The sequence below is a fragment of the Bombina bombina genome, chromosome 3 (assembly GCF_027579735.1).
Source record: "Bombina bombina isolate aBomBom1 chromosome 3, aBomBom1.pri, whole genome shotgun sequence".
Taxonomy (NCBI): Eukaryota; Metazoa; Chordata; class Amphibia; order Anura; family Bombinatoridae; genus Bombina; species Bombina bombina.
Window position 1 is genome coordinate 352,359,708 of NC_069501.1, and position 13,121 is coordinate 352,372,828.

The 13,121-nt window shown below is 36.7% G+C and overlaps 1 protein-coding gene across 1 annotated transcript in view; it reads right to left on the reverse strand.

Moving 5' to 3' along the window:
* SRPX (sushi repeat containing protein X-linked) overlaps positions 1-13,121 on the reverse strand; it is a 244,242-nt gene that overhangs the window by 129,598 nt on the left and 101,523 nt on the right. The window contains exon 2 of the mRNA XM_053706469.1: positions 12,465-12,524. Within this exon, the coding sequence (XP_053562444.1) occupies positions 12,465-12,524 (60 nt within the window). The remainder of the gene's footprint in view (positions 1-12,464; positions 12,525-13,121) is intronic.

Below are 13,121 nucleotides of genomic sequence, written 5' to 3' on the forward strand. Positions count from 1 at the left end.
CCACTACAGTCCTGAAGGACCCATCTGATCTCTGCTGTAAGGACAGCACCCCAAAAAGCCCTTTTTAGGGCTAGAACATCTTTTTTTTGCCTGTGTAATTTTGACTGTGAAACATCAGTCTGCTAGTGTAATCTAATTGCAGTTGCCTGCCTGCCAGCGTGTGTGCCAGGCCCACTTGCTAAGTGCCACCACTCATATCTGTTGTAATAGTAGTGTAAATTTAAAAAAAAATAACTTTTTTGACTGTGAAACATCAGTCTGCTAGTGTAATCTAATTGCAGTTGCCTGCCTGCCAGCGTGTGTGCCAGGCCCATTTGCCAACTAGTGCCACCACTCAGAGTCATTTGTTGTAAAACTAGTGTAAATATTTTAAAAAAAACTTTTTTGACTGTGAAACATCAGTCTGCTAGTGTAATCTAATTGCAGTTGCCTGCCTGCCTGCCAGCGTGTGTGCCAGGCCCACTTGCCAACTAGTGCCACCAATCATATTTGTTATAACAGCAGTGTAAATATTTTAAAAAAAAATTTTTGACTGTGAAACATCAGTCTGCTAGTGTAATCTAATTGCAGTTGCCTGCCTGCCAGTGTGTGTGCCAGGCCCACTTGCCAAGTTAGTGCCACCACTCATATTTGTTGTAACAGTAGTGTAAATATTTAAAATAAAAACTTTTTTGACTGTGAAACATCAGTCTGCTAGTGTAATCTAATTGCAGTTGCCTGCCTGCCAGTGTGTGTGCCAGGCCCACTTGCCAAGTTAGTGCCACCACTCATATTTGTTGTAACAGTAGTGTAAATATTTTTAAAAAAAACTTTTTTGACTGTGAAACATCAGTCTGCTAGTGTAATCTAATTGCAGTTGCCTGCCTGCCAGCGTGTGTGCCAGGCCCACTTGCCAACTAGTGCCACCAATCATATTTGTTATAACAGTATTGTAAATATTTAAAACAAAAACTTTTTTGACTGTGAAACATCAGTCTGCTAGTGTAATCTAATTGCAGTTGCCTGCCTGCCAGCGTGTGTGCCAGGCCCACTTGCCAACTAGTGCCACCAATCATATTTGTTATAACAGTATTGTAAATATTTAAAACAAAAACTTTTTTGACTGTGAAACATCAGTCTGCTAGTGTAATCTAATTGCAGTTGCCTGCCAGCGTGTGTGCCAGGCCCACTTGCCAACTAGTGCCACTAATCATATTTGTTATAACAGTAGTGTAAGTATTTAAAAAAAAAATTTGACTGTGAAACATCAGTCTGCTAGTGTAATCTAATTGCAGTTGCCTGCCTGCCAGCGTGTGTGCCAGGCCCACTTGCCAACTAGTGTCACCAATCATATTTGTTATAACAGTAGTGTAAGTATTTAAAAAAAAAATTTTGACTGTGAAACATCAGTCTGCTAGTGTAATCTAATTGCAGTTGCCTGTCTGCCAGCGTGTGTGCCGGCCCACTTGCCCACAGTGCCACCACTCATATCTGTTGTAACATAAACACATATAAATGTGTTAGTTATGCAAAACTGGGAAATGGGTAATAAAGGGATTATCTATCTTTTAAAACAATAAAAATTCTGGTCTAGACTGTACCTCTAAACGTGGAGTTTGTTCTGTCACTGTGAAGTGGGCGTAACCCTTACACTACCTGATCGATACAACATCATACCTGATGTTTTAAAGCACGTTATTCCAAACAATTTAGGAATGTTAGGTGATTTATGCCCTTTATGGCTTAAAACCAGACTCTGCATCAACTATTTAATTTTCCATGGGAGTTTTGCCATGGATCCCCCTCCGGCATGCCACAGTCCAGGTGTTAGTCCCCTTGAAACAACGTTTCCATCACTATTGTGGCCAGAAAGAGTCCCTGTTGGTTTTAAAGATCGCCTGCCTATTGAAGTCAATGGCGGTTCGCCCGGTTCGCAAACAGTTGCGGAAGTTCGAGTCCGCCGCTCACGAACCCAAATTTTTAGGTTCGCGACATCACTAATAATGATGGTTGTACCCCGGAAGTTGACCCAAAGATTTTAAAATGTATAGGTTCTCCAGGTTTTAAGCTTAAAAAAGGGATGGATAGGGCATGGAAAATATGCCAGGATAAAATAGATACAATAGGTCCTTTATCCAAACTTTTTGACTTATCAGAACAAGCAGTTTATGATAATTCATTGTTAGATCCAGTCATTGTTAGAGAATGGCTCCAAAGAATGCTTAGTTTTTTAGGTAATGCCAATTCGGCTATATATACTGAGCGTAGAAGAAATTTTCTCAGAAGGATTGACCCTAGAGTTTGTGACTTTGCAGTTAACGAGATTTATTCTGACACCAATAGAATACTGTTTGGAAAATAATAAAATAATTATATCAATACTTTTTCTAATCTGAACAAAGTTAGAACATCCATGAAGAAAATCTTTTATCAAGATCATTTTTCTGATCAGGCCAGGAAAGGAAGAGGCCATTTTCCCGGCCGTGCATCATAACCCAATCGGTCTCATTACGCAAATCAATTCGCAAATCAACAACACCAATTTCAACAAAGACAATTCCAGAATACAACAACCTCTGGTTTCTTCTCTTCCAGAGGGAGACCATGGAATCCCAGATTTCAACGCTCAAGGCAAAGATCTTGTGCCCCTCAAGGTAAATCTTTTTCTTTCCTTTCATGTTTCTTCCCAAAACATTATAGGAGGCAGAATTGCTCTTTTTGCTCACAATTGGAACCTTATAACAACAGATTAATGGGTTTTTCAAACTGTTTCATGTCTTTTTATAGATTTTATTTCTCCTCCTATCCAAAATTCTCTTCCTCTTCCAATAAAATTTTCAGTTTCAGATAGAATTCTGGTTCAAAACGAAATATCAAGCCTTTTATCAAAACAAGCCATAGAATCTGTTATAAATCCACAAAATTGTTTTCTAAGCAATCTTTTTCTCGTAAAAAAGAAAAATGGCCAATTTCGGACAGTTATAAATTTAAGATCCTTAAACGCCTTCGTTGTCTATCAACATTTCAAAATGGAGGGTATTCATCTCAGAGATTGCCTTCTAGACATCGATTTTATAGTCAGATTAGATCTGACAGATGCATACCTTACAGTTCCTGTAGCTCAGGAACACAGGACATTTCTCACCTTTATTTGGGAAGGCAAATTATGGAGTTTTACCTGTATGCCTTTCGGTCTTTCCTCTGCACCTTGGATTTTCACCAAATTAATTAAACCTATAATTACTTGGCTTCGATTACGAGGTGTTCGTCTTATTTATTTAGACAATATTTTGATTATGAATCAGAGTTCTGTTATTTTAAAATCTCAGCTCCAGCTTACTATTTACATTCTGGAGAATTTAGGTTTCTTAGTCAACAAAGAGAAATCTGTTCTTTCCCCTACCAAATCTTTAACCTTTTTGGGTTTTCAAATAGACACATTGAATTCTACACTCAGTTTACCCAGAGAGAAAATTGTAAATATCAAGAAAGAAATCTCAAAAACTCTTTCTTTATCCTTGGTTCCCATCAGGACTATAGCCAGAATAGTTGGGTTACTCTCATCCTCTATGCAGGCTATTTTTCCTGCTCATCTTCATTACAGGGAACTTCAAGGTTTTACATTTTTTCATTTTCAGAAGGGTTTTTCATATTCCCATCTGATTCCTTTATCTTTAGAAGCCAAAGAAGAACTTTCTTGGTGGCTCTCCCATATAGAAGCTTGGAACGGGAGAGCCATTTTTGGGAACGCTCCGGATTTAATTATAGAATCCAATGCCAGTCATTCAGGGAAATGGGAAATGGGTAATAAAGGGATTATCTATCTTTTAAAACAATAAAAATTCTGGTCTAGACTGTACCTCTAAACGTGGAGTTTGTTCTGTCACTGTGAAGTGGGCGTAACCCTTACACTACCTGATCGATACAACATCATACCTGATGTTTTAAAGCACGTTATTCCAAACAATTTAGGAATGTTAGGTGATTTATGCCCTTTATGGCTTAAAACCAGACTCTGCATCAACTATTTAATTTTCCATGGGAGTTTTGCCATGGATCCCCCTCCGGCATGCCACAGTCCAGGTGTTAGTCCCCTTGAAACAACGTTTCCATCACTATTGTGGCCAGAAAGAGTCCCTGTTGGTTTTAAAGATCGCCTGCCTATTGAAGTCAATGGCGGTTCGCCCGGTTCGCAAACAGTTGCGGAAGTTCGAGTCCGCCGCTCACGAACCCAAATTTTTAGGTTCGCGACATCACTAATAATGATGGTTGTACCCCGGAAGTTGACCCAAAGATTTTAAAATGTATAGGTTCTCCAGGTTTTAAGCTTAAAAAAGGGATGGATAGGGCATGGAAAATATGCCAGGATAAAATAGATACAATAGGTCCTTTATCCAAACTTTTTGACTTATCAGAACAAGCAGTTTATGATAATTCATTGTTAGATCCAGTCATTGTTAGAGAATGGCTCCAAAGAATGCTTAGTTTTTTAGGTAATGCCAATTCGGCTATATATACTGAGCGTAGAAGAAATTTTCTCAGAAGGATTGACCCTAGAGTTTGTGACTTTGCAGTTAACGAGATTTATTCTGACACCAATAGATTACTGTTTGGAAAATAATAAAATAATTATATCAATACTTTTTCTAATCTGAACAAAGTTAGAACATCCATGAAGAAAATCTTTTATCAAGATCATTTTTCTGATCAGGCCGGGAAAGGAAGAGGCCATTTTCCCGGCCGTGCATCATAACCCAATCGGTCTCATTACGCAAATCAATTCGCAAATCAACAACACCAATTTCAACAAAGACAATTCCAGAATACAACAACCTCTGGTTTCTTCTCTTCCAGAGGGAGACCATGGAATCCCAGATTTCAACGCTCAAGGCAAAGATCTTGTGCCCCTCAAGGTAAATCTTTTTCTTTCCTTTCATGTTTCTTCCCAAAACATTATAGGAGGCAGAATTGCTCTTTTTGCTCACAATTGGAACCTTATAACAACAGATTAATGGGTTTTTCAAACTGTTTCATGTCTTTTTATAGATTTTATTTCTCCTCCTATCCAAAATTCTCTTCCTCTTCCAATAAAATTTTCAGTTTCAGATAGAATTCTGGTTCAAAACGAAATATCAAGCCTTTTATCAAAACAAGCCATAGAATCTGTTATAAATCCACAAAATTGTTTTCTAAGCAATCTTTTTCTCGTAAAAAAGAAAAATGGCCAATTTCGGACAGTTATAAATTTAAGATCCTTAAACGCCTTCGTTGTCTATCAACATTTCAAAATGGAGGGTATTCATCTCAGAGATTGCCTTCTAGACATCGATTTTATAGTCAGATTAGATCTGACAGATGCATACCTTACAGTTCCTGTAGCTCAGGAACACAGGACATTTCTCACCTTTATTTGGGAAGGCAAATTATGGAGTTTTACCTGTATGCCTTTCGGTCTTTCCTCTGCACCTTGGATTTTCACCAAATTAATTAAACCTATAATTACTTGGCTTCGATTACGAGGTGTTCGTCTTATTTATTTAGACAATATTTTGATTATGAATCAGAGTTCTGTTATTTTAAAATCTCAGCTCCAGCTTACTATTTACATTCTGGAGAATTTAGGTTTCTTAGTCAACAAAGAGAAATCTGTTCTTTCCCCTACCAAATCTTTAACCTTTTTGGGTTTTCAAATAGACACATTGAATTCTACACTCAGTTTACCCAGAGAGAAAATTGTAAATATCAAGAAAGAAATCTCAAAAACTCTTTCTTTATCCTTGGTTCCCATCAGGACTATAGCCAGAATAGTTGGGTTACTCTCATCCTCTATGCAGGCTATTTTTCCTGCTCATCTTCATTACAGGGAACTTCAAGGTTTTACATTTTTTCATTTTCAGAAGGGTTTTTCATATTCCCATCTGATTCCTTTATCTTTAGAAGCCAAAGAAGAACTTTCTTGGTGGCTCTCCCATATAGAAGCTTGGAACGGGAGAGCCATTTTTGGGAACGCTCCGGATTTAATTATAGAATCCAATGCCAGTCATTCAGGCTGGGGTGCTCAGTGCGGTCCCTCAATTACAGGTGGAAAATGGTCTTCGGAAGAAAAAAGTTTTCATATAAACTGCTTAGAACTTTTGGCAGGCTCTTTTGCAGTCAAGAGTTTTGTCAAAGATTCTTTTCCTGTGGCCATTTTACTCAAACTGGACAATATTTCTGCAGTACGTTATTTGAATAGTCTCAGTGACACAAAATTGAGAGATGTATCTATTACGAAAGATTTCATTCACCTTTGCTTGGACAGAAATATTTCTGTCAAAGCAGAATATATTCCAGGTTTATCCAATGTTGCAGTGGATTGGGGTTCTCATTATCTGACAGACTTAAGCGATTGGAAACTTCACACATAAGTTTTTCATTCGCTTCAGTCTCTCAGAGGTCCCTTTTCGATGGATCTTTTTGCGTTGAGACTGAATTTTCAGATTCGTCCCTATTTCAGTTGGCGTCCAGTTCCAGATGCCCTGGCGATCGATCCATTTCTCCACCCCTGGCCTCTTCAGACAGCTTATGCGTTCCTTCCATTTTCCATAATTCAGAGCACTATCTCAGTAGTCTGACGGGATCTCCTTTCAATTCTTCTAATCACTTCCCTTTGGTCATCTCACAACCATGGTACCAATCCCTCCTAGAATTATCTGTCAACCATCCTGTTCTTCTTCTCTTTTCCCTCTTCTTTTGACAGATCCAGAAGGTCTGCCTCATGATCTTATCATGCACGGATCTCTTCGTCTAATAGATTGGTCAATTTCGGGCAATCTTCATCTCTCCAAGGCTTATCACAACAAGCTAAGGCACTCCTTCAAGACTCTCTGGCCCCTGGTACCAAAAAATACTAATTTTCCACATGGTCCAGATGGTCTGGCTGGTGCTTGGAGAGAGGTTTGGATCCCCTTTCAGTTGATGTAACTGTGATTATTAATTTTCTCACATCCCTTTTTGATTCAGGTTTAGCATATAGGACTATTAATGTTTCTAGATCAGCTATTTCTGATAAACATTCTTTTATTAATAATTTTCCCGCGGGTTAACACCCTTTAGTTTGCGTAGAAGAAATTTTCTCAGAAGGATTGACCCTAGAGTTTGTGACTTTGCAGTTAACGAGATTTATTCTGACACCAATAGATTACTGTTTGGAAAATAATAAAATAATTATGTCAATACTTTTTCTAATCTGAACAAAGTTAGAACATCCATGAAGAAAATCTTTTATCAAGATCATTTTTCTGATCAGGCCGGGAAAGGAAGAGGCCATTTTCCCGGCCGTGCATCATAACCCAATCGGTCTCATTACGCAAATCAATTCGCAAATCAACAACACCAATTTCAACAAAGACAATTCCAGAATACAACAACCTCTGGTTTCTTCTCTTCCAGAGGGAGACCATGGAATCCCAGATTTCAACGCTCAAGGCAAAGATCTTGTGCCCCTCAAGGTAAATCTTTTTCTTTCCTTTCATGTTTCTTCCCAAAACATTATAGGAGGCAGAATTGCTCTTTTTGCTCACAATTGGAACCTTATAACAACAGATTAATGGGTTTTTCAAACTGTTTCATGTCTTTTTATAGATTTTATTTCTCCTCCTATCCAAAATTCTCTTCCTCTTCCAATAAAATTTTCAGTTTCAGATAGAATTCTGGTTCAAAACGAAATATCAAGCCTTTTATCAAAACAAGCCATAGAATCTGTTATAAATCCACAAAATTGTTTTCTAAGCAATCTTTTTCTCGTAAAAAAGAAAAATGGCCAATTTCGGACAGTTATAAATTTAAGATCCTTAAACGCCTTCGTTGTCTATCAACATTTAAAAATGGAGGGTATTCATCTCAGAGATTGCCTTCTAGACATCGATTTTATAGTCAGATTAGATCTGACAGATGCATACCTTACAGTTCCTGTAGCTCAGGAACACAGGACATTTCTCACCTTTATTTGGGAAGGCAAATTATGGAGTTTTACCTGTATGCCTTTCGGTCTTTCCTCTGCACCTTGGATTTTCACCAAATTAATTAAACCTATAATTACTTGGCTTCGATTACGAGGTGTTCGTCTTATTTATTTAGACAATATTTTGATTATGAATCAGAGTTCTGTTATTTTAAAATCTCAGCTCCAGCTTACTATTTACATTCTGGAGAATTTAGGTTTCTTAGTCAACAAAGAGAAATCTGTTCTTTCCCCTACCAAATCTTTAACCTTTTTGGGTTTTCAAATAGACACACTGAATTCTACACTCAGTTTACCCAGAGAGAAAATTGTAAATATCAAGAAAAAAATCTCAAAAACTCTTTCTTTATCCTTGGTTCCCATCAGGACTATAGCCAGAATAGTTGGGTTACTCTCATCCTCTATGCAGGCTATTTTTCCTGCTCATCTTCATTACAGGGAACTTCAAGGTTTTACATTTTTTCATTTTCAGAAGGGTTTTTCATATTCCCATCTGATTCCTTTATCTTCAGAAGCCAAAGAAGAACTTTCTTGGTGGCTCTCCCATATAGAAGCTTGGAACGGGAGAGCCATTTTTGGGAACGCTCCGGATTTAATTATAGAATCCAATGCCAGTCATTCAGGCTGGGGTGCTCAGTGCGGTCCCTCAATTACAGGTGGAAAATGGTCTTCGGAAGAAAAAAGTTTTCATATAAACTGCTTAGAACTTTTGGCAGGCTCTTTTGCAGTCAAGAGTTTTGTCAAAGATTCTTTTCCTGTGGCCATTTTACTCAAACTGGACAATATTTCTGCAGTACGTTATTTGAATAGTCTCAGTGACACAAAATTGAGAGATGTATCTATTACGAAAGATTTCATTCACCTTTGCTTGGACAGAAATATTTCTGTCAAAGCAGAATATATTCCAGGTTTATCCAATGTCGCAGTGGATTGGGGTTCTCATTATCTGACAGACTTAAGCGATTGGAAACTTCACACATAAGTTTTTCATTCGCTTCAGTCTCTCAGAGGTCCCTTTTCGATGGATCTTTTTGCGTTGAGACTGAATTTTCAGATTCGTCCCTATTTCAGTTGGCGTCCAGTTCCAGATGCCCTGGCGATCGATCCATTTCTCCACCCCTGGCCTCTTCAGACAGCTTATGCGTTCCTTCCATTTTCCATAATTCAGAGCACTATCTCAGTAGTCTGACGGGATCTCCTTTCAATTCTTCTAATCACTTCCCTTTGGTCATCTCACAACCATGGTACCAATCCCTCCTAGAATTATCTGTCAACCATCCTGTTCTTCTTCTCTTTTCCCTCTTCTTTTGACAGATCCAGAAGGTCTGCCTCATGATCTTATCATTCACGGATCTCTTCGTCTAATAGATTGGTCAATTTCGGGCAATCTTCATCTCTCCAAGGCTTATCACAACAAGCTAAGGCACTCCTTCAAGACTCTCTGGCCCCTGGTACCAAAAAATACTAATTTTCCACATGGTCCAGATGGTCTGGCTGGTGCTTGGAGAGAGGTTTGGATCCCCTTTCAGTTGATGTAACTGTGATTATTAATTTTCTCACATCCCTTTTTGATTCAGGTTTAGCATATAGGACTATTAATGTTTCTAGATCAGCTATTTCTGATAAACATTCTTTTATTAATAATTTTCCCCGCGGGTTAACACCCTTTAGTTTGCAAATTAATGAAAGCAATTAAACTATTATTAAGATATCCTGCTCCTAAATACTCCTCTTTTTGGGATGTTGACCTTATCTTTTCTCTTTTTAAATCTTGGCCTTCTAATGAATCGTTATCTTTAAAACAACTTTCTGCCAAATTAGCTACTCTTTTGTCTTTAATCTCTTTTCGCTGAGTTTCTGATGTTAGAGTTTTAGATTTCAACTCTAAACGTTTCACTCCTGAAGGTGTTACTTTCTTTATCTCTAAAAGAACTAAATCTTTTTCAACTTCTATATTCTACCCTTATTTACCTTCTGAACCTTTTCTCTGTGTGGTTTTATGTCTCAAAGAGTATGAACGTAGAACTTCTTCTTTTCGTACTTCCTCTTCTAATCAACTTTTGTTATCTTTTGTCCCTCCTCACTGTCCTGTGTCATCTACCTCTATTGCTAGGTGGGTTAAATGGGTGATGAGTGAAGCCGGTATTGATTTATCTTTTTCTGCTCACTCTGTTAGAGGATCAGCTGCTTCTAAAGCATTTTTGAAAGCTGCTACCCTTCAACAAATTTTGGATGCAGCTGACTAGTCTTCAGATTCCATATTTAAACAATTTTATTTTAAACCCATTGAACATGCCTCTATTAATTTAATTTATTTTGTTAGTTTGCTTTAAACTAGCAAAATATGAGTCTTTAGTTTTGTAATAAAATTTGGATTATCCTAATTTGTGAAGGTATAATCAAGATTTTATTAAAGACACAGGGACAAGCATTTTCCCTCCTCTACATTGATTTGTGTTTTTTCCCTCCCTTCTTATGTTTTAACATTTTATTAATCATATTTTATTGTACATTTGTTTTAGTTACTAATCCATAATCAGGATCTTGTTTCAAGTGGTTTTGTTCATTCTCATTTGAACTGCAAGTCCTCACTTCAATCAAATTTGTTCCAGTTTTGCAACGTTCCAGTTGGTTTTCAAGTTCTTCAGATCGTTTGGATACTTCTTTATGGATGGTCATTTTCTTCTGGATTCTTCTCTTCAGTTCATTTTGTTGCCTTTTTGGCCTTAGTTATTTGTTTGTTATGGACTTTGCTCCTTCAAAAGCTTCTAAGAAAGAGGATTTGCTGTTTGATATTGGACAGTTTATGGTCTCTAAGATTAAGCTGATTGGTCAATTTGTTTTAGTCTAACCAGTTTCCCCTTTTTATTGGACACTGGTCTGTACATTGATGTTTTCTGTCATTTTCAAATATTGTCAGTTATTTGTATTTTCTGTATACTTTTAAAACTGCATTGTAAGTAGTAAAAGAAAGAAAACAAAATACTCGTCTCTGTGTCTTTAATAAAATCTAGATTATACCTTCACAAATTAGGATAATCCGAATTTGGTATGATGAGGCCAAACATAAATGAATGCAATAAGGGGATTTCCATGGCTGTTTAACCTAAAACTTTAGAGTGATCAAGACTAAACTACCTGTGTTTTCTATAGACACTGTAAGGTTATAGACTTTATCTTTGATAGCTATAGTTAAGGCTTCAAATAAGAAGGAACGTAAAGATTTTCGTTAGGTCACATATGGCGAGCAAGGATCACAAAGAGTGTTAGGAGATGAGGCAATAACTTAATTACTTTGGTAATATTTTTCAATCTACTGATTGATTTGGCATAAATTGGGCTTGATGTAAACATCTGATATTTAAAATCTAAAATGAAAAACCAGGGGATTGTCCCATGGCTAAGTCAAATAGAAACTTGCCCACAAAATCCTAGTAAATATATCAGAAATATATCAGAAATTGTTTACAATAAACATATTGATTATATACACATGTTAAGACTACAACAGTTTGCAACTATGGACGTTTTCTAAGCAGTAACAAAATATAACATTAAACATAATGACTTCAGAATATGTAACTATTTCTACAAAACAAATATAAATCAGATAATCTGTAAAACAATTGAGATACAAACTAATTCAGCAAACCACAATGTCAAAATTTTATTACCAGCATTATTATTTTGTACAAAAGCTAAATTATTTATATTTTACTTGTTCTAGCCTTTAGTGCAACTTATAGTTAAAGGGACAGTCTAGACCCAATACTTATTGTTACCTATCAGAGAAGCATCCTGCAACTGGTCTCACATCTATAAGCTTGTAAGAAGTACATGGAACATTCATTCATTTTTTATTAGGATGCGAAAATGACCACCAAGCTCCGCCAATATAATAATAATGGATACTTTTATAGCGCACAACCTCGGACTTAACCGAATCAATGGTACTCATTTTACTGACTTCGGAAGGATGAAAGGCTGAGTGGACCTCCTTGGGATTGAACCTGCAACACTCGGGTTGCCACAGTTCTCTGCAACAGTGCATTAGCACGATGAGCTATCTGCCCAGCTTTCTTTCCACCTACTGCGTGTATATTTTGGTATGTTAAGTTTCTCCAATCACGATTGATTCGTGAACAGGTTTTCCTACTCGCACACGCTGATTTGTGCATGTGCAATTTGAAATAGCTAACTGAAAAATATTAAACATGCACTGCTAAATTTTCATACAAGAAAACAACTAACTGCACAAGAAGAAAGCTGTGGGCTGAGCTTGGAGGTCATTTTCACCCATTAACAAAACAATGATTATATAAAAGTCTCATGTACGTCTTATAAGCTTATAGAACCGTTGCAAGATGCTTGTCTGGTATGGAACAATAAGTAATAAAGAATAAGTCTTTGTTAAGCATGATATCAATGCAGTTTTTTATGGCAAATGCAAGGCATGCAGATTAAGCAAAGCAATCTCCTTTACCGCCATTTCTATTGCGTGCATATAAATCCTCATCGTCTTCTTGTGGTGAATAGCCCGAACCTAAAATAAAAAAACAAAAACTGCAAATAGCAAAGAAATATAAAATAAGGAAATAAAAAAAAAAGCTTTGCAAAAGACGGGGGTTGATATTAAGCATCAGTTTTAATGTCATAAGCATTGGTTGAAGTGCCTTATAGAGGAGTGGTACCATAGAATATAGCAATATACAAACTTGATTTTAAATTGTCAACATAATTATGTTTATAAGTAAATTGAATGAAAGATGTTTTAAACTTAGCAAACTATATAACAAAATGATATAGGAAGTGTTTTAAGGAGCATTAAAATAATGTTATATACAAATTGTATATACCAGCAGTTAAGCATTGCATTTAAAAAAATATGTAAATAAAATATACCCAGATGAACCCAGGGATAAACCCTTAGAAAATGATTTATAATATGTATAACTGGTCTCATTTAGGTCCTGATGATTTAAACTCACCAGCATGGTGAAAAATCTTGCCAAATCTTGGGGTGCTTTTTTAATATTACATTGAGATGTAGGTATCTTTCTGTCACATCCAGAACCTCCATAGCAATATAAATAGCTCTCAATCTAAAATTTTGACTTTCTAAAATTGTTTGAGGGACTTT